Consider the following 21,898-nt stretch of genomic DNA (forward strand, 5'->3'; position numbering starts at 1 on the left):
AGTATCTAGAAGGGATACTCTCACTGAGCCAAACTACAAGTGACGCCTGACACAGGTTGGACACTTGTCAGCTTACCTCAAGTTTTGATGGGAAATGTAGGCGTCCTGGTTTTACAGCTTGGCTCTCCATTACAGCTGCAAGACCAGGATGCCTACATTTCCCATCAAAACTTGAGGGAAGCTGACAAGTGTCCAACCTGTGTCAGGCCTCACTTGTAGCTTGGCTCTCAGTCTGTGAGCAGCTTGCAACTCAGGGAAGGGGGGGGGGCTTCCAAATCTGAGCCCTGAGAATTGGCTCTGGGATGGCACGGGATCCTGGAGTTTCAAAAAATCAACCTTTGGGGGGATTTGACGTGGCTTTATCTGAACTGTGATTAGTGTCCCATTTTTGTGCAATTTGCCGAATTGGTCGGCCAAGCTCTCCCTCGCTGAATATGCGCTCTTCATCACAAGAATCCAAATTCACCAAAACTTCAGCTGCATCAGTTCTCAGTTATTTTCGGCTTGGGTCAGTTGCGGGTGTATGCATACCACAGACCAGAACGGGCATGTTAAATCCCCCGTGGCTCAAGAAGGGAAGAGGGAGGGAAGCAGTGGCCTATGTTCATACCCTGTCCTTCTTTCCAAAAATCTGACCTCTGTGCTGTCAATTCCCTTGCAGCTCAGGAGTCCTGGAACAGCCCTGCTCTGAGAGGGAGCCTCCAGAGGAAAAGAGTAAGTGAACTCCTGGCCAGTAAGTATAGAAGAATTTGGAATAGGAGCTGTCAGCTGCGAAAGCCTTGCCTACTTTAAAACCCGTTGCCAAAAACTGTTTGTGTATGTTCAGAGGCAGGTGCTGGGAACTGAGTCTTAGATACCGTGAGAGCTTACCAGCAGTTGTGTTAAAGAAACAGAACTGAAAAGCTGAGATTCTCTGTCCTCTTTGGAATCTCTCCTGTATTTGGCTTTATAAAAACCCCAACAAAAAAGAACCCTTCCCAGAGTCAAAGTCAGTACCAGTATAATAATGAATAAATTTAGTGTTAAAGTGCAAATAGTGTTCAGTTGTAAATATAAACAATAATCCACAAATATCAATAATCCAATCCATAAATATCATTCAATAAATATGCATAAATAGAGAATAATGGTTGTTGTGGGTTTTCCGGGCTGTATTGCCGTGGTCTTGGCATTGTAGTTCCTGACGTTTCGCCAGCAGCTGTGGCTGGCATCTTCAGAGGTGTAGCACTGAGAGATCTCTGTCTTTTGGTGCTACACCTCTGAAGATGCCAGCCACAGCTGCTGGCGAAACGTCAGGAACTACAGTGCCAAGACCACGGCAATACAGCCCGGAAAACCCACAACAACCATCGTTCTCCGGCCATGAAAGCCTTCGACAATACAAATAGAGAATAGTCAATAAATACAAATATCACAAGACCATCCAACAGGTGGAGTCTAAATATGAAGTCCTGAGCTTATCAATCCAAAGAAGAGCCTTAATACTGTATCACAATATGAGTAAATGTTCATTTTTCAAAAATGTCACAGCGTTAGACCGTCTGCTTCGACCAACATGGTGGCGACTCATTGAATTTATTGAATATTTTGGTGTTTATACAAAATAGAGAAGCCTATAAAGAAGTGATGTACGAAACAGAATGGATTGAATTTATGTCGACAAAACCCATAGGCGGCGTCCTTGTGAGCTGTAACTTCTTCTACAATTACACCGCACCTTCTACAGGATTACTCCATCTTTTTGAAAAATGGTATTTGTGGATTGATTATTGTTTATATTTACAATTGAGCACTGTTTGCACTTTAACACTAAATTTATTTATTGTTATACTGGTAGTGACTGTTTTGATTCTGGGAAGGGTTCTTTTTTGTTGCGGTTCTTTCTTTCCCAGAGTGCCCTTTGTGGTTTGTTTATAAAGACCCCAGCAGTGTCCTCTCCTTCAACTGGTTCTGCATCCTTGTGGGCGAGGATGGATGTCAACAAAAGTGTTTAAGTGCTTTGGACCGTTCATCTCCCTCTGTGTACTTTCTTCGTTTCCTTTTAGATTTCTGAGAGGTTCACCCCTCCCACCCCAATCACGACTCCCGTAAGGAACCTCCCTGTGGAGCCTCCCGGAGGTCTTCCAGGACAGTTTTCTCCGTCCCAGGAGTTTGTTCGCGTGCCTCCAGGGACACCAACAGAAGGTGGCACGCTGGTGAGCTTGAGCACTTCATTAGTTTTCCATGAAGGATAAATGTAGGGGCGAAGCCGTAGCTCCGTAGGAGAGCCAGTGCTTTATATGCAGAAGGTCCTAGGTTCGATCCTCAGCATCCCCAGTTGAAAGGGTCAGGTGATGTGAAAATCCTCTCCTTGAGACCCTGGAGAGCAGCTGTCAGTCTGAGTAGACAAGACTGACCTTGATGGACCAATGGTCTGATTCAGTATAAGGCAGCTTCATGTGTTCGTGTGTGGCTACGTGCCGCTTCTCACATTCATCACCCCCCCCCCCCGTGTTGGTTTTAAGATCTGCATCTTCCTGACGCCTGCAAAGCAGAGAATTCTTGGCATTCTGCATTCAAACGGTGCAGGTCTATAAACCTTAGGCAGATGCTTTTATTTCACCATTGACCCGCTTGGTTTTATACCTGACTGGTGCAAAATGTGCGCAGGGAGTGGGCAGTAGGTATAAAAAAAGTAAGTGCAGGACTTGCAGGTTAGGAGCACAGGATGGATAACCACGAGGGAGAGAGAGCCTTCCAGGCCCTTGAAAACACTCCTCCTCCTCCTGCACGCGGAATTCTCTTGCTGGTGCTGCCTGCATATTTTCCAATGTGTCTCCCAAGGTGAATTAATTTAAAGTAAGGCACTTTCTGTCTACCGTGGGACAGTGGCAAAATGAGCAGTCCCGGTGGGAGAAAACAGTAAGAGAGTGTAGCCTAGCAATGAATCCTCCAATTGCCAGCAGTCGGAGATGAGAGTTAGTGAAAAGGAAACATCCGCAAGGGCCTAATGAGAACTGTCATGTGGGGGGAATGTTACCCCAGAGCATTGCTAAGATGGACGGGACGGAAACACCCCTAATTTAATTGCTGCTGTTAATGACTGTGCAAGCCACTTTGAGGCCCTTCTGGACTGGAAGCTGGGGCAGAAATAAAATAATTTTGGTGAAGAAGAGAGAATCCCAGCTTAAATCCAGATTGCTAGTAGTGTGGGTGTTCCCTAAGCAGAAGTGCAAGGGAATTTTAAGTTGCTGGCACCACTAGAGATTGGTTGATTTACATCTGGTTCTCTAGGGCACGAAACTTTGGCGTGGCAATATTCTGCTCAGAAACTACAAGGGAGCAATTGTGGACTTCAGTTTAACCATTTAATATCCCTGTTAGTTGAGTTAGGTAGTTTTCCTAAAGACTTAACAGTACTTTCTAAAAACAAAAGCTGGTAGTTCATCTTCGTTCTTCTGTGCCTCCACACATGGGGACTGCGCAGGCGCAGGCCAGCCGCCGGAGAATTTTCTAGAGCTTCCATGGCTCCGAAGGGGCCGTTTGTCGCGCGCCTCAGCGACCGTTTTCCCGCCCAAACGGTCACGTGATCCTCCAGCGACCAACGGCCCCTTCCCTCAGTTCTCTTCTTGCCGCCGCTTGGAGAGAACGTGTGAGCTTCGCTCTGTGCTTGTGCTTCGTGCTTTTCTGACTGATTAATCGTGGCTTTTGGACTTCGGACTTCGGATCTCGACTATTCTATCGGATCTCCCTCTGGACTTTGACGAAATACTCGGTAATTTGACTCGGACTGTTTTTTGACCCTTCTTTCGCGTGCCCCTGAAGATGGCCTCAACGGCTCTCTTCAAGCATTGCCTCCAATGCCACACCAAGATGGCCAAAACCGATGGCCATGAACTGTGCCTGTTTTGTTTGGGGGAGACCCATAACGTGTCGGCCTGCAAGATCTGCCAGGGCTTCACCAACAAGGCCCGGCAGGATCGGAGGGCCCGACTGAATTCATCTCTGTGGCAGTCGGTCATGTCCGAGGGGACCCCGTTGCCTAAGGCCGGCCCTAGCCCCTCTGCCGAAAGGCGCTCAAGAGCTGGCTCTGTGGCCTCCGCGAGGTCGGGGTCGAAATCGCGTCCCCCGAGTACCTCGGCGTCGAGAGCGGCCTCCCCAGCGCAGGGACCGGTGCGGCCGCCCCGTAGCGCATCTTCCACCAGGTCGGATCCGAGACCGACATCGGAACCGAGGATCCTGGTACCGAGTCCTCGGTCGGAACCGGCGACCGGATCAATCCCTGTTAAATCTAAGAGATCGAAACCGAGGTCCCCTTCGAAGGCAAGGAGCGCGTCGGTTCCGAGGTCTTCTTCGGAACCGGCAAAGAAGAAGAAGAAGACCAAACATCATCGGTCGCCGCATCCCGCTCCCCAGGAGGAGGTCATCGTGCTTCCTCACACGCCTTCCCCTCATCTGGGTTCCCCCGAACCAGAGGAACTCTCCGTGCCGGTGCCGGATCCGATGGCCTTCGAGACGGTGCCCGCAGAGTTCTCGTCGGGGCCGGAGCCGAGCCCGCGCCGTCGGAGCCGACCATCTCCTGCCCTTCGGTCGCCGAGATTGGAACCAAGCCCGTCTCCTCATCGGGGCCGTCCATCTCCTGCCCGTCCATCTCCACCTGCTGCCGGTCGTGAGCGACGTCGGTCCGGGGACAGTGTCCGGTCTGTCCGGTCCGCTGCGTCCCGACATCGTCAAGCCTCCTTCCTTCCCTCGCCATACCATTGCCAGTAGGAAGGGGCACCTGCCGGTTTCTCCGTGTCGGAACCGAGGCCTTCGACGTCGAAGCAAGCGTGGTTTCCCCCTCCGACCCAGGGTGAGGGATCCCAGCTCGGTTCCGAGGAGGGCGATGTGGAGAGCCTCGGCGACTACCAATCGGAGTCCTGGTCCGAGCCATCGCCGGCTGACGATCTGGTGCCATCTACGGGCTCCCCATTCGAGGACCTCCGCATCTACTCCGACCAGATGGCAAGGATGGCTCAGGCCCTCGAGATGGACATCTTGTCGGCAGTCCCCCAGACCAAGGACAAGCTCCTCAAGCGGATCTACGGGGATAATCCAGCGTCTATTGGCTTCCCCATGCTCGAGGGTATTGAGGAGATCGTGGAGAAGGTGTGGAAGGTGCCCTGTGACCAGCCTCCAACATCTAAGAGGATTGAGCAGCTTTATAAAATCAAGCAGGGCACCTGGCCGGCGTTGGTGAAGCACCCTCCACCTTCCTCCTTGGTCACGGAGGAATTCAACCCCCGACGATCGGGTCACTCCTCGGTGCCTGCCGATAAAGAGGGCAAGAAGCTTGATGCCATGGGCAGGCGCCAGTACATTGTCGCTTCGCTGGGTCTGAGGATCGCCAACTACCAGACCATCATGGCTGGGTACCAGCTGTACCTCTGGGAGAAGTTGGCATCCTACACTCGAGACCTCCCACCTGAGCAGAAGGCTGTCGTCTCCCTGTTGCAGACAGAGGCTGTCAGGCTGTCTAAGCAGCAGATGAATGCTGGGAGCCACGCTGCTGACACTGCTGCTCGGGGAATGGCTTCGGCGGTGGTCCTCAGGCGCCACTCCTGGTTGCGGTCGACGGCCCTGTCCCAAGAGGTGCGTTCCAGGGTGGAGAGCATGCCCTTTGAAGGGGACTCGCTGTTCTCCAAATCGACCGACGAGACCCTGAAGAAGAAGAAGGAGGACCGGCAGACGGCGCGGTCCTTGGGTCTGGCTCCTGCGGACAAACCCGCCTCCAGGCCACGGTACGCTCCCCGTTCCGGCCCTTACCACTACCAGGGCAGATACCACCAGCAGCGGCCGGGTTACCAGCAGTATCCTGCCTATCAGCAGCGGCCTTACCCTCCCGCACAGCAGCAAAGGAGGCGTCGGCCCTTCAAGCCTCGTCCGGCACAACAACCGGCCCAGCAGAGGGATCAGCAGGGCGCCGGGAGGCAGTACTGACGGGTCACGCCAGCCGTATCCCCGAACTTTTCGGACAGACTGAGTCCACTCCTCCCTGAGTGGGAGTCAATAACATCTGACTCATGGGTCTTAACAATTGTTGAACTGGGATACGGGCTGGAGTTCGTTGAGCTGCCTAGGTGCGGTTCACCCCTGACAGCTGTCAATAACACTATGGTCGAGCTGGATGCGGAGATCGTGTCGCTCTTGGCCAAGGGTGCTGTGGAAGAATTGCCCTATGAGGACTCCGTAAAGGGTTTCTTCTCTAGGTTCTTCCTGGTCCCTAAGAAGGATGGGGGCTTACGTCCCATTTTAGATCTGAGGGACCTTAATGCCTTCCTCGAGGTGACCAAATTCAAAATGGTTACGTTGGCGGCTGTGATCGCCTTGCTGAAACAGGGGGATTGGTTTGCGGTTCTTGACTTACAGGACGCATACTTTCACGTGGGGATACGGGAGGAGCACAGGAAATACCTGAGCTTTGTTTACCGGCAAAGGGTTTTCCGGTATAAGGTGCTCCCCTTTGGCCTGTCTACTGCCCCACGAGTGTTCACGAAATGTGTGGCCCCTGTGGTTTCCTTCCTACGGGAAGACGGCTGTACCATCTTTCCGTACCTCGATGACTGGCTCATCGTGGCTGAATCGGAGTCTAGGCTGGTGCAGGACATTGACTTGGTACTTAGCACTTGCCAACGCCTGGGGCTCCTGGTGAACTTTGAAAAGTCCAAATTGGTGCCCAACTGCAAGGTGTCATACATTGGTGCACTTTTAGACTCTGTGGAGGGTAAGGCTCTGCTCCCTTTGGAGAGGGCTCGGTCCCTAAGGGGTCTAGTGTCCATGTTTAAAAGGAACCGATTCCAGTCTGTGCGCACTATCCAGCGCTTACTAGGGCATATGGCAGCGGCCACCTCTGTGGTGCCTTTTGCTAGGCTGCGTATGCGCCCGCTCCAGAACTGGTTTGTGCGGAGGTATGATGCTCTGCTGCACCCTCCGTCCCTCAAATTCTCTGTCCCAAGGGTCATCCTCTCCTCCTTGGACTGGTGGCTGTCTGATGACAACTTGTTTAAAGGGACCCCCTTTGGGTATCAGCACCATGACGTCACGGTTACCACTGATGCCTCTCTGTTGGGATGGGGGGCTTACTGTGGTGATGTGTCTGTGCAGGATGTCTGGTCTGAGAGGGAAAAGACCCTCCACATCAATGTGCTTGAACTAAGGGCCATTCGTTTCGCACTTGTGTCTCTTACAGCACTGCTGAGAAATCGTCAGGTCTTGGTGCAGACGGACAACACGACTGCCATGTACTACGTGAATCGGCAGGGGGGCACAGTGTCCATGGCCCTGTGCCGGGAAGCCACGCTCACTTGGCAGTGGGCTATCAGGAACGGCGTGTCGCTCCGTGCTATACACGTGGCTGGGTCAGACAATGCCCGGGCAGATGCCCTCAGCAGGGTCCCTTTGCTGGACCACGGGTGGGAACTGAACGTAGAGTGCATTGGGCCGATCTTTCAGATGTGGGGTCATCCAGTGATAGACGTGTTCGCCACTGCGGCAACCACCAAGGCCCACACGTTCTGTTCCAGGGCAGGGAGCGACCCCCTCTCTATTGGGGATGCCTTCCAGTTTACGTGGACGCAGGGCTTGCACTACATGTTTCCTCCATTCCCCTTGATCCCCAGGGTCCTGTGCAAGATAGAGGAAGACAGGACGGACTGCATCCTGGTGGCCCCCTTTTGGCCACGGCAGGTTTGGTTCCCAAAGCTCCTACAGATCTCCCAACAGACATATGTGAGTCTGCCCCCTCGGCAAGACCTTCTCCTGAACGGGAGCCTAGTCCACCACGATCCCGGGAAGCTGCACCTGACGGCTTGGCGGATCGTTCCTCCCCTGTAGGATTTACTGACGAGGTACAAAGGGTCCTCCTGAACGCTCGTCGGCCATCCACTAGGCGCGCTTATGCGGCCAAGTGGCGCAGGTTTGAGCTTTGGGCACTTGCCAAAGGAGTGGTGCCCGAAAGCAGTCCCTTGGGAGTTGTGTTCGAGTATTTGTGCCACTTGCGTGGCCTGGGCTTGAAGGTTTCCTCCCTCAAGGTCCACCTGGCAGCGATATCAGCTGCTCACACCCGAATTGAGGGTGCTACGGTGTTTTCTCACCCACGATCCCGCCAGTTCCTTAAGGGCATGTATAATCTTTACCCGCCTGTGTCGGCACCAGTGCCTCAGTGGTCGCTGTCCTTGGTACTCTCACGTCTCATGTTGCCTCCATTTGAACCTATGGCTACCTGCCCCTTGGATATGCTATCCTACAAGGTAGCATTCTTGGTGGCCGTGACGTCGGCCAGAAGGGTCAGTGAGCTGTCTGCACTGCGGTCTGACCCTCCCTTTCTTGTGTTTCATCCCAACAAGGTGGTCCTGCGTCCCTGCCTCGGGTTCCTGCCCAAGGTGGTGTCCGCCTTCCACCTCTCGCAGGATATCTCACTGCCTGCATTCTTTCCTCAACCTTCCTCTAAGGGGGAAAAGGCCCTTCATTCCCTAGACTTGAAGAGGGCCCTAGCCTATTACCTGGATAGGACGAAGGAATTCCGCTCCTGTCCTCACCTGTTTGTGTGTTTTGGGGCCAAGGACAAGGGTAACAGGGCTTCCTCACAGACCCTGTCTAGGTGGATTGTGACGGCCATTAGCAAGGCCTATTCCCTGGCAGGGGTGGCTTGCCCGCTTCCTGTCAGAGCCCACTCCACGCGGTCCCAAGCATCCTCTTCGGCACTCCTCAGGGGGGTGCCCCTGGTTAACATTTGTAAAGCAGCCACATGGTCCTCTGCAGACACCTTTGTCAGGCATTACGCCGTTGATGTCAATGCGGAGCAGGATGTATCTGTGGCCAAGGCTGTCTTACACTCCCTTTTTTCCTGAGGGAGTTTTGGGATGACTTTCTTGGCGTACCTGCTGGGTACCCTTGAGTGAAAGAGTGTATATATGTACCTTGGGGTGTATATATATGTAAATATTGAGTATTTATGTGTCCTTACACAGTTTTTTTACATAGATGTATATATGCATATCTATTTGTTGTTGTTCTTGTTTGTTCAATAAAATTGTGTTGGACTTCACCCCCGCCTTCCTTATTGTGTGAAGCTTGGTACACTCCCATGTGTGGAGGCACAGAAGAACGAAGATGAAAACAGGGTTAACATACCTGTAACTTATGTTCATCGAGTTCTTCTGTGCTGACACACAACCCTCCCTCCTACCCCGCTGTGAACTCCAATGCACAATACTGTGATGGCTGTAACGGAAATTGGTGTTTTTAAGGTGTTATGGCTGAAGTGTGTTGGTCAAGCGGCGGCAAGGGAGAACTGAGGGAAGGGGCCGTTGGTCGCTGGAGGATCACGTGACCGTTTGGGCAGGAAAACGGTCGCTGAGGCGCGCGACAAACGGCCCCTTCGGAGCCATGGAAGCTCTAGAAAATTCTCCGGCGGCTGGCCTGCGCCTGCGCAGTCCCCATGTGTGTCAGCACAGAAGAACTCGATGAACATAAGTTACAGGTATGTTAACCCTGTTTTATTGGGTAAAGATCGTTGCTTGTCGGCACATGGAAAGTTAACGCTCATGTTTTGTTTAGCAAGTAGAATCCTAAATGTTCGTAATTTTTGCGAGCCAAGCACACTAAAGAGCTCAGGTAATTTGAAGGCATAGAAAAGGAATCCAAGATCCACTCATGTGAGCTCAGCAAATGATTCTGGGGAAATAAAGAACAGCGGACTTCAAGGACTGGATCCCAGTATTTTGCTCATTCTAACTCTTGGTGTCCATTCGAATCAATATAGTGCATTATCTTGTGTGCCGTTATTTATAATGCTTAACCTCAGAGAACAGTCCTTGTTCATCATAGTCTTTGCATATTCATGCATATGGGATCGCATCTATGCCGTCCACAGAATTTGCAAGCATAATTCTATGTGTGAGAATGCACAATGAATCAAGATGCAACCCAGGGGTCCCCCCTCCATAGTCTGATAGTTAAATAGAACAACATCCTTAAACATAAATTGTTTTATCCAGGATCATAAGGGGTCATGAGTCTGACAGAGGTCATGGATTTGGTTTTAAGAGACTATATGTGGGAGCTCTCCTTTAAGATGCTTGTATTGCATTTATCTTCATTATAAATTTTTTTTAAAGATACTATCATGGCCATTTGAAAACTCTGTAGTTTATTTATTTTTAATCTAAATCTACAACTGTACTGTTAGAACTCATTGTTACAGTCTGTCCTCGTTCATCCTTCCTATACAAAGCATCTACTCCTGCTCCACAGCCCAAGAGCAGTGGCTAAGACGATAGAATCAAGAGTTTGGAGGAGTCGGTGGGCCATACCATTTTCAGCCCCCAGTTCCTCAGAGAGAGTAGAGCATCCATGCTCCCTAAAGTCTTGAGACTTTAGCTACAGAGAGATTCCACAACGTCCCTAGCCTAAATCTCCAGAATTGAGGCATTTCACCAAGCTGGTGCTTATGGACGATCTCAGGCATCCGTATTTGCCAAGATACGATTAAGGGACAAGTCTCTGAAAAGGAACCAGCTTTTCTTTCAAGAAAAATGTATTGTGTATGTGGAGAGTTTGGCCCCTTTCACACTTAACGGGTTAAAGTGCCATTTTTGAGCAATCACCATGATTGCAATCACTCCGGCTTTGCACCCACGGTTTTACACTGTTCGCAGCAGTTTCAATTTGGCGTCCTGGCTTTCATTTCATACCCAATTCGAAGCCCCGGTTCAACTGTGGGCTTTACGGGCTTTGGAATTTACGTCACCTTTTTAAAAAAAGTATGAGTATGCGTTGTAACGTTGTGATGTTACCACTTTGTCTGACCAAAAAATCCCACCTCTTCCTCTGCAAAAAGGGTATTGTTAGATCCACACAGACAAATCAGCTCAAGTGGAAAAAACGGAAGGGGGGTGAATATAAACAAAATGCTTACCATTAACAAATTTTATGAAATTTTCTTAAATGGAATTCTTCTATATTTAAACTGTAAACAACAACATAAAAGCTATAGACAACAAACATAGAGGATAAAAAACATTATAAAAAAAAGACACACTAACAATACATAAACAAGTGAAAAAAGAAAAAGAAACCCTTAAAACTAAAGTACAGATTGAGTTCTGATTTTCTCCGCCACAAATATAGATCATTTTCAGAGTCTCACTTATTCTAAGTTAAACGTAAGGGCCTTCTTTTTTCTATTGTTCATGATTTTTAATCCATAAATCCAGATGTCATCAAGTCTTTATTATCTATTTCATGTAAAAAGTGTATAAACAATTTCCATTCAGTCAAAAATGTAACGAATGTCTTTCCCGTAATCAGTGAAGTAAGTTTTGCCATTGACGCAAACACTTTTATCCACCATTCCTCCACTGTAGGCAATGTTGGAGTTTTCCATTTTTATGCATAGAGTACTCTTGCTGCCATAATCAAATCTTTATGAAATTAAGTGCTGCCACACAAGGCTGAAACGTTACTGTCCTTTATAAATACAAAAAAAATTACTGAAAAAGCGGGATGCAGAGGAGGGTGGGTGTTGTTAGATCCACACAGACAAATCAGTGCAAGGGGGGGAGGAAAGGAGGGGGTGAGAAGAGGCAAATAGCTTACTATTAACAAATCTTTATGAAATTAAGCGCTGCCACATAACGCTGAAACGTTAGTGTCCTTTGGAAATACAAAAAAAAATGCTGAAAAAGTGGTCGGGATGCTGTGGAGAGTGGGTGTGGTTAGATCCACACCAACCAATCAACTAACGAGGAAAGGGAGAGGAGGGAGAAGCAAAAGCGTTCAAACTGACATTAATCGGGGCAGCCGCGACTCGGCAGCTGATTCAAAATAAAGTCGTGGTAAGTCCACAGGGAGATGCTGCAGACAAAGTCCGGTGCTGCGTCACATGACTGCCTTGCAAGTGTGAAACCCTTGCAAACGTGAGAAGCGAAACAGGTACTGAAAAGGCTTTAAAGACCCAGTGTGAAAGGAGCCTTTCTTACATTCGAGGGATGTCAGTTGGAGGCTTTCTAGCTACTTCCAAAGCAGTACGTGAGTCAAGGGGTTGCCTTGTCTCTTGGAAGTGGTTCCCCTTGAGTGGGACAAATTTTTCCAGATGTGTATTGCCCCTCCTTTAAGAACGGTGTTTTCTCCTTTCTGCCTCCCACTAGCTTCATCAACTGCCTGTGGTGCAAATTAAGAAGAAGGAAATTCCTCCCGAACATCAGGTGTTGAAGACCACCTTTGAAAGGCTGGTTCAGCGCTGTTTATCCATTGCCACCGATGTTGTAAGCCTTTTACTTCACCTTTATTTCTCCCCCCCACCCCACACCTTTCAAAGGTAGAAGACAGAATTAAGCCAGTGCTCTGCTTTTGTCCGCCATTCGAGGACTTGCTTGATTTCCAGAAGACGTGGTTACGTTTGACTTCAGAAACTTAGGTAGCAATCCTGTGGGTAGTTTCCTGAGAATAAACATGAGACTGACTTCCGAGTAGAGCTGCTTAGGATTGCTCCCTTTATTATTATTTTAACCTTTTTATTGTACTGATGTATGCATTAATATTGCCTCCACATACAATCTATACTTCATGTACATATACACAGGGCTTTTTTTCAGGGGGAACGCGGGGGAACGGAGTTCCGGAACCTCTTGAAAATGGTCACATGTCTGGTGGCCCCGCCCCCTGATCTCCAGACAGAGGGGAGTTGAGGCGCAGAGGGCAATCTAAACACCCCTATGTCTGGAGGTCAGGGGGCGGGGCCACCAGCCATGTGGCCATTTTCTCCGAGGGCAACCCACTGAGTTCCACCACCTCTTTCCCCAGAAAAAAAGCCCTGCATATACATATAGAATAAATTTAGCTATCCATACATCCGATACAAGCTTGTTTTCCCCCTTTTCTCCCACCGCCCCGCCCCCAAGAGGAACGACCGTAAGAATCATCTGCTTTATACCTTTAACCATGAGCACACTCTTTGGAGTTTCGTTAATATAATTTGGTTGGTCTCTCCTCCTCTTACCCATCTTATGTATCTAGACCATTCCTTCCTTATCGTTAACGTCTTATCTTCCCATGTCTTATCCTGTTTTAGTATCGATGAAATGTCTGATTGGATCCATTCATATAGATACCAGTTCCATCTTTCCGAAGTCCATTTAGAGGCATCTTTCCATCCATACGCTATTACAGCATGGGCAGCTATAACCATGGCTTTTAACAAGTGCTGTTTTTTTTTCTGTACTTGCTCCCTTTATATGTTAACGTTCTCTTGAGAGTTGACAGGAGCAGTGCTTTTGAACATGTACTGTGTTCATTTTGAACAAGGAAGAAAAAAGGGGGTGTGGGGGAGACCCCCACAAACTCAACCCAAACAAGCGGGGGGGGGGGAACAGAGGGGTCAAGTTACAACCTAAAATAAAATAAATTCAAAGAGAGTATTTATTATTAATGCACACAATATATAGGTTAAAAACGAGTTTAAAACACAAGGCCTGAATGGCAGGCTAAAAATTGCTAAAACATTCTCAGTACTCAGATGATATTACAGTTCAGTGACGAGCACAAAAACAGACCATGGTACAGTATAATGAACAACACAAAGACCAACCAGATGTGTTTCGGCCCTAAGGCCTTCCTCAGTGGTCAGTTGTATAATATTTATAATCAAACACACCCACCCATTCAGAAACCAATCATGCAATGCTCCCGATGCTTTATCTAAAGCTGCAGCAAAAGGAAAAGGGGGAAGGATTTTTTTTTTAATTCAGTGTAGTCGACCACTATGTTCTAGAATTATTTTAAGAAAAATACTAAATCAAAATTTACCTCTAGTGTTATGTGATCAAATGCAGTTGTTGCGGCAAAGCCAGGACTGCACGCACACAATGCTCTTCATTTGCTGTTGTATTCTGTAGAAAAAAATGTCCAAACGAAATAATTATTCCGTATTAAGATGCGCCCGGTTGGTCTTTGTGTTGTTCACTGTACTGTACCATGGTCTGTTTTTGTGCTGGTCATTGAACTGTGCACATTTGTAACACATACTCTCTTTGAATTTATTTTATTTTAGGTTGTAACTTGACCTCTCTGTTTTTCCCCTGTGTTCATTCTGATCATCAAAGCATCTAATCACATCTAACTTCCCCTCTTGTTTGATGTCTACATCTTTCTCCATCTTCTCTCTGGCATTTCAGCTCTAGGGCTCTAAGCACAGTAAAGCCGATTGCCATATTCCTCTCTTGTGGCTATGGAGTTCATGTGTTTGAGGACTGCTTCTCCCCAAATGGAGGAAAAGACCATTCATTTCTCCCTTTCCTTACCTTAGTGAGTGCCGGAGCTGTAAAGGGCAGGTTTACCCTCTTCCTTGCCTTTTGCTCCTAGGCTGTAGTCCTTGCAGAAGTGACTGAATTTCAGCAGTGGACTTGCCCGTATGGATGGATTGGAGGCCAATACATAGAACTTTGTTAGGATCATGAAGGCCAGGGGCTTCTTCCTTCCGTTTGCAGACCCTTTTGAGATTACGGCAAAACTAAAGCTCTGCCGAAGGTTGGGGAGTATTCTAATATGGCCAAATTTGGCCGTTCTCCATGCCACCCATTATGAAATACAGTCATAAGATTGGTACTAGAATATGAATTTGGTCTTTCATCTCCCCACACCTGTAACTGAAATCCAGTTTTGCAAAGAATTTACAAAGATAATGGAAACCGCAGAAATGGACAAATTAACGTCCATATTGAATGGACAAGTGGAAGAAGATTTTTTTACACCTTGGAAGCCCTTTTACGCATGGATAAATAATAAACGTACAGAATAGAATCCAACAAGATGGCAATAATGTATGAAATATCAGAACTTACAGTCATAATTGTATTGAGATTAATTAGAAGACTTGGAGAACTGTAATGTTGATATAAGCAAGCCTACTGAAATTGTACTGAAAACTTTTTTGCTCCGTTTACCTTTTATCTATCTTCTTTTTTTCCTTTCTTTTTGGAAAAATAATAAAAAAATATATTTAAAAAAAAGAATTTACAAATGTGGACAGCGCGGTACAGTCCAGCCAGATCTAGAGATTTCAGAGGCCTGTTCCTCTCTGAAGCGAGACACAACTTTGCACACCCGTTGTGCTATCACAGTATCCCCGACTTTTTCTCCCCAATTGGGAATTGTGGTAATTCCTTCTTTTCTGTCTTTCTTTCTTTCTTGTTGCAGAAAACCAGAAGGAAACTGGAGGATGCAACTCAGCGGCTGGAGTGTTTGTATGAGAAGCTGCAGGAGCAGGCCGTATGTCCTAGAGCGTGTCTCTCAAGAGCCTAGGTGTCATGGATTCTCAGGCTGCTTTCACACAGGAAAACCCAGTTGCAAACAATTACTATTGTGCATTGAGCCTGCATTATCCAGCTGTGTGCGAAAGCAGCTTTAGAATCCTCTTAAAGGGTTGGAAGGGCCAGGAATGGGGGGAAAGGGAGAAGAGTGACACTTCTTCCCATACCCAAGATTATCCCATACCCAAGACTCCATACCCAAGGAGCCAAGGAGTGCTTAGTGAAGAGTTGTCTTCTTTCCCGCCTCCAGCTCTGTTCTGGGTCCAAAAGCACTTGTAGGGGCAGGGGCAGGTGTGGAGGGGTTTTGTTATACTGAGCTAGACAACAGATCCATGTAGCTCAGGAATAAAACAGTGTTGCACTTACCTGTAACTATTGTTCATCAGATGTCTTCTGTGCAGCCACACATTGGGACTGTGCAGCCGCACGCCAGCAACGGAGAGAGATTTTCTTAACTGTAGGGAGCTCTCTGTCGCATCAGCGTGCATGTGCGGCATTTTCCCGCCTTGACGTTGTGTTGTGGATCAGAGCGCCCCCTTATCCCTCAGTTCTCCTGAGCCACCAGAGAAGTAAAGTTTATCCTCACAGTGGGGTAGGAAGGAGGGAATGTGTGCCTTCACAGAAGACACTCGACAAATAACAGTTACAGTAAGCGCAACACTGTTTTAGTTGTCGTTCTTCTGTGCGGTCCTACATCGGGAGTATAACAAGAGCGAAAGAACCTCTCTCTCTGAGGGATAAGGGGGCGCTCTGATCCACAATGCATCATCAAGGCGGGAAAACGCCACACATGCACGTTGGTGTGACAGAGCACCCCCCTACAGTTTTAGAGCTAGAAAATCTCTCTCTGTGGCTCTCTCCTGAAGCAGCACAGTCCTAGTGTGTGCCTGCACAGAAGAGTGATGACGAACGTCTGTGTCAAGTGACAGCAACACATGCGCATACACACACGAAGGTGCCTTAGACTGACTCGGACCATTGGTCCACCAAGGTCAGCCCTGTCTACTCAACCTGGCAGCTGCTCTCCCAGGTGTCAGGTGAAGGTCTTTCTCATCATCTACTGCCTAGTTCTTTTAACGAGATGCCGGGAACTGAACCTGGAACCTTCTGCATGCAAAGCCCAGGCTCTTCCGATGAGCTACAGCCCCTCCCCGAGACACTGAAGTTTCAGGCCCAGGGCTTTCCCAGCCATGCTTCTTGAGGTCCATCATGTTCCACGCAATCAGTGGTTCGAATGTCCCTTAGCCAATTCGAAGAAGAGACAGACGCAGAGTCCTGTAAAAGAAGCAAGTCTACTATGTTTATTAAATGTGGAGGAGCATTAGTTACACGGAGAGTTAAAGGATCCCTCGTGCCCAACGCTCATCAAAGTTACAATAGATGTGCAAGATACTTTACACCCTTTGGCTCATTACAATATTGGGGTCCCATTGGCTTAAGCATAGTTGTGACCCCTATTGGTTCGTCCAGGGGGCCACCTCTAATGACCCAGTGGCACCTCATTGGAGGAATAATTGTGGCCAGCAACTCAATTACAGTATTTCCCAATTAGCATTGCTCATCATTTTAGTGTATTGTTTTATCTTTTCAAGGAACATCTCTTCCCGCTCTCGCATTTTCCCATTCATAGAGTTCTCCTTATTTCCTGCCTCTTGAGAGTGTAACAATTTGCTAAGGGCGTCTAACTATCACTTCAGCAACCTTGTATCATGCAGGCAGAATTTGCTCCCCTTTTGACTATTATGGGAGAGGAGCAATTCCCCCTCCTCTGGAATGTGCAGAAAGCTACTTTCCATACCCCGTGTTTATTGCTTGGGGCTTCTCACAGCCTTGGGAGGTTCAGTTAATCTAATGGACAGGAAGCAGGCTCATTCCTCTTACTGAGGGGTTTATTGCCCCCTCCTTTGTCCAATGTCTGTGGACTGGTGCTCTGATCCTCCCATTTGCAGCTGGCTTCTCTTGTCTATTCTCAATTATTCTTACGGCTACATTTGGTCTGCGCAATTCCGGAAGGGATTTCCCTTATCAGTCTCTAAGCATAGCATAACGCATAATGAGTACAGGTGCATCTTTCTAGTAGCAAGCTTGCTTAGTAAGCATCTCTAGTGCCCTGGGTTATTCCACTGCAAGCAGCAGGTTTGTCTCAGCGTTCCCAGTGCTTCGTATACATTCACGTGTCTCCAGTGTTAGTCCCCTGCCTAATGCATTAGCATACTACAACAGTACCTGAGAGTAACTTAAGATTGCATCAGGGCTCATTTTGAGGGGGAACGCGCAGGAACACAGTTCCGGCAGTTCCACAATGAGGTCACGACAGGTGGCCCCACCCACCTGAATCAGCCATTTTGGGCCTGTTTCGGCCTGGATTAGGGCCGAAAGGCCCGGATAGGGCCTCTGATGGGTGGTGGGTCACTCTCCTGCTCAGCAGCGGCCCGATCCTGACCATTTTGGGCCCCTTTTTGGCCATTTTCAGCCCCTTTTTACCATTCTTGGCCCAATTTCAGCCCTGAATGGCCAGGATTGTGTCCAAAGCAGCCAGGATAGGTGTGGGGGTGTGGCATATGCAAATCGGGGTGTGGCATATGCAAATCAGTCATGTTAATGGCACACTTCCAGTGATGTCAAGGGGACGTGGTATATGCTAATGAGTTATGCTGATAAGTTCCTCCAGCTCTTTTTCTACTATATGACCCCTGGATTGCATAAAGATAGTCAAGGCACATAAAAATGCTCTAGTTCATTGAATCCATCTCCCATCAATCGTAACTGGGGATGCCTGGGATTGAACCCAGGGATCTCCTCCATGTGCAGCACATGCTCCTCCCACTCAGCAATGGCTGCTTCCCAAACCAGATAGCAACATACAAGTCTCAAGAACGAAAATGATAGAAAAGCTAGAACTACGCACAACTGGGCAAAGCAACAATAATGACGGCTTTGGGGTACCCGGAACTGTGGCTACATGGAGATTCTTGTATGTACCTCTTAGGCTTAAAAGAAGTTGGCTGCTCCTCAGCTTAGGAGGAGACCTAAGTCTGGGTTGGCATCACAGCAAATCCCACAGCCTGACTTAAAATTTTGCATTCCTCACATTCTGCGTGGCAGCCAGGCGTGGGGTTTGGGCACCAGATCACCCTGTGCCACGCCATTGCCAGATTTTGATGCACTTTGCGCCTCACAGAGCTTTCTTCTACTTGGCTTTTTCATACACAGGGAGAACAACAATCCAAACTTCTACTCCCTGCAGCAAAATGCCCAGTAGCCAAACCCTCCTATGTTCTAACCTAGAAAAAAGTTGAAGCAAAAACTGTAGGGAGCTGAATCGAGCAGTTGACCAACAGTTGTTGATGATATGTACTTGAAGCAGGGCTCATTTAAGGGGGAACGCGCAGGAACGCAGTTCTGGCAGTTCCCCAAAGAGGTCACATGTCTGGTGGCCCCGCCCACCTGACTCGGCCATTTTGGGCCCATCTCGTCCTGCATTGGGCCCAAAACAGCCTGGATTGGTTCTGTGATGGGTGGTGGATCACTCTCCCGCTCAGCAGCGGCCTGATCCTGACCATTTTGGCCCTTTTCCGGCCATTTTTAGCCCCTTTTGGCCATTTTGGGCCCAATTTCGGCCCTGAATGGCCAGGATTGCATCCAAAACAGCCGGGATAGGTGATGTCAGGGGGCGTGGCATATGCTAATGAGTTATGCTAATGAGTTCCTCCAGCTCTTTTTCTACGAAATGACCCCTGATTTGAAGCACCATATTTACTAGCATGTTAGTGTGCAGAATAGCTCTCGGATAGGGGGTGCGGGGCAGAGCATGCTTTCCCTATTCCTACCTGCAAGAATTTCACCTGACTGCAGGGACAGCCCTTGGAAGATGTAGTAGATCCCATGGGCCCTTCGGACAGGTGACAGAGAGAGTACAGCCAGGTTAACTAATACGTTTCCTGTTACCTTTTTTCCCCAGCTTTCCCAACCCATCCTGCTGGGTCTCCATGAGATGGCTCGCTGTGCGGAGGCTCGCAGTTACCAACAGGCCCTAGCGGTGCACACACAGGTGGTGAGCAGCAGCAGTTTTAGTGACGTCTCTGGCTTTATGCCCGTCCTGAAGGCTATCCTAACCGTTGCCCAGAAGCTCAGCGTTTAGACTGAACCACCATCCCGGTGGCCTGGATCGTCGTGGTGGAGAGATGGCACGGATTGGTGGAAGTTTCTCTTTTTTGACAGTTGGATGCTGACCCTCCTCTTGAAAGGGGCCGTGGGCACAAGTGGCGGTGGCTCAGGCCACTGCTCTTTGGCTCCGTCAAGCCAAGGTGGCAAGGAGCTGCTCTGTGGGCTGTTCTGGAGTCCTCCGCAGTCTCCTCATTCACAAGAACCTCCTCTGGACCTCCCTCCTGGCATGTGCTGGAGTGGCTCCACGAGCATGTTCCTTTCACGGGTTCTTCGCAAGAAGTCCTTCAACGGGAGCTTAGGAATTCTGCAGGAAATACGACAAAACGCAGCGCCAGGATGAGAGAGAACGCCAACTTCCTCGTCCCCTCCGCTTTCCGAAGCCCCTTTCCTGTTGTTCTCCGGCTTTGGGGTCATCCTGTCTACACACACTACACACGCTGTGTGAGATCACCTGGCCGTATTGCAATAATCTCCCAGCATGGCGGGCCTTTGGGGTAACGCTTTCAGAGGCACTTTGTAGGGCTAGCTAGCTCATGGAATTGTAATGGCCATCCTGTTTCTATTAATGACTGAAGTGCATTTTTTATTTGTGCGGTGAGGGGTCTGTAAACCAATTCTTCGTTTGCAACCTAACAGGTCCCTTCCAGATTGGACCTCAAGTGCCTCCCCTTTCAGTGTGGGCCTTGTTGGAGAAAAGCTTTGGGGCCATCCCACCAGCAGCTCCTGCTTTCCCATACTAGCCTGGGCAACCACTTCTGGTAGCGAGCACTTCTTACACCCTGGACACGTCTCCGTTGCTGCCAGGCCACATGGGAAATGTAGTTCCAGTTCAGTCCGTGTTGAGTTGGGTGGGCGGGCCAGGGGGCTTGCCCACTGCAGATTTGTGCTTGTTAGCAACAGTATTGCAAAGGGGGTGGGATAACTTTGCAGACAGACCAGTGCAAGGAACTGCCTGTCGTTTCCTGCCCTGCCCTGTGGTCAAACTTGCTTCATGTTTTGTGATGATGGTTTCAAGGGGCAGGAAGGGTTGGAAGAATACATTCGGTGTGTTCAAACTTGCAGGGCAGGTCACGTTTTGAAGGTCTTTCTCTCGCTCCTTGGCCTTGTTCTTTATGCATGATGGTGGACTACGGTTGAGCTTACACTGAGCCTTGTGGCATAGAAGATGAGGACGAGTCTGATTGTGTGTGTGGGATTCAGCCCTCCCCTGCCTTATGCACACACCCAGTGCCTGCTTATTGCCAGTCTCTCCAGATCTCTTTGATGCACAGATGAAAACTGATGAAATAAAGCTGCTTTTTGTGAACGAAGGCTTCCTTCTCTCTTGCTGTCCTGCCCACGAATCCTCTCAGTGCAGAAGACAAGCTTGCTCAGCCTGGGCCACTGGCATAGTTTCCGTGCTGGGTTTGGCTGTGGGAGGAGCCATGACGCTCGAGCAAGATACTGCCCCTCTGCTTAGCCTACCTCACAGGGCAATTGCAAAGTCAAAGAAAGGCCACTCGGCTCTTTAGAGGAATGGTGGGGATATTAGAACAATAAATAAATTGTGAGAAAGGTAAGGGATGAACTAAATCTAGCGAAAGCTCTTTCCACACACTGTTAGAGAGAGCCTCTGTCCCTCGCCTAGCCGATCTGTCTACTTTAGACCTGCTCAGAAGGTGGGATAAAATATTTTAAGTGATACGTCTAAAAACAACGTTTATCAGTATCAACCCTTTTAATTTCCCTTCCTTGTTTCCGTCACGTTTGCTTAAATCAAACCCAACCAGTTGCCCTTTTGGCCCAAGAAGAACCTGGTGTCTGGACCTCTCTCTGCATCGGATCTCTGTTCTGGTTTGGAAGGGAGGCAAATGTGTGGGGTGTCAGAGCTGGGAGTAGGGAACCACGTGAGCCATGCCCCTGTCCCATCGATGCTCGGGGCAGACTCTGATTGTAGAAGTCACTACTTTGGATTCCATATACACAGTGTCATTCTACTGTTAGGAAATGAAGTGGGATGAGTTACTACAGAATAAAAATTTCAGACTTCAGCATCACAGTTCCCATGTCTGAACGGGTTGAATCTGCTCCAAAATGGTGGGCCAACAAATCCATACGTTTCAAAAGCTCAGCATCGACCATTTCCGTGGGTGGTGTTTCTGAGGCCCAGTGAAGGGGAAACTGCTGTTGCGACCAAGGCTTTATTTCAGTTGCTTAATTTATGAGGTAAAAGAATTAATGCGTTTTCTTACACATAACTCAGGTAGTTTGTTGACATGTTTCTGACTCGAGGCAGGATTATAAAAACAAAATGTATGTTTACTTCTGTAACGATGGTTAACAAGCTTTTTTGTCCCACAGCATAACTACTCAGGTTTATGCTAAAGTGAGTAATTCGTTCTTAAAAGTGGATATTAATGACATGT

General features: G+C 48.6%; 1 protein-coding gene across 1 annotated transcript in view; it reads left to right on the forward strand.

The window, feature by feature from the left end:
* SEC31B (SEC31 homolog B, COPII coat complex component) overlaps nt 1-20,799 on the forward strand; it is a 94,276-nt gene extending 73,477 nt beyond the window's left edge. Inside the window, exons 22-26 of the mRNA XM_054983959.1 lie at nt 662-714; nt 2,046-2,195; nt 12,168-12,284; nt 15,214-15,285; nt 19,288-20,799. Coding sequence (XP_054839934.1) covers nt 662-714; nt 2,046-2,195; nt 12,168-12,284; nt 15,214-15,285; nt 19,288-19,467 — 572 coding nt within the window. The 3' untranslated portion in view covers nt 19,468-20,799. The remainder of the gene's footprint in view (nt 1-661; nt 715-2,045; nt 2,196-12,167; nt 12,285-15,213; nt 15,286-19,287) is intronic.
* The last annotated feature ends 1,099 nt before the right edge of the window (nt 20,800-21,898 follow it).

The sequence above is a fragment of the Eublepharis macularius genome, chromosome 6, assembly GCF_028583425.1.
Source record: "Eublepharis macularius isolate TG4126 chromosome 6, MPM_Emac_v1.0, whole genome shotgun sequence".
Lineage (NCBI taxonomy): Eukaryota > Metazoa > Chordata > Lepidosauria > Squamata > Eublepharidae > Eublepharis > Eublepharis macularius.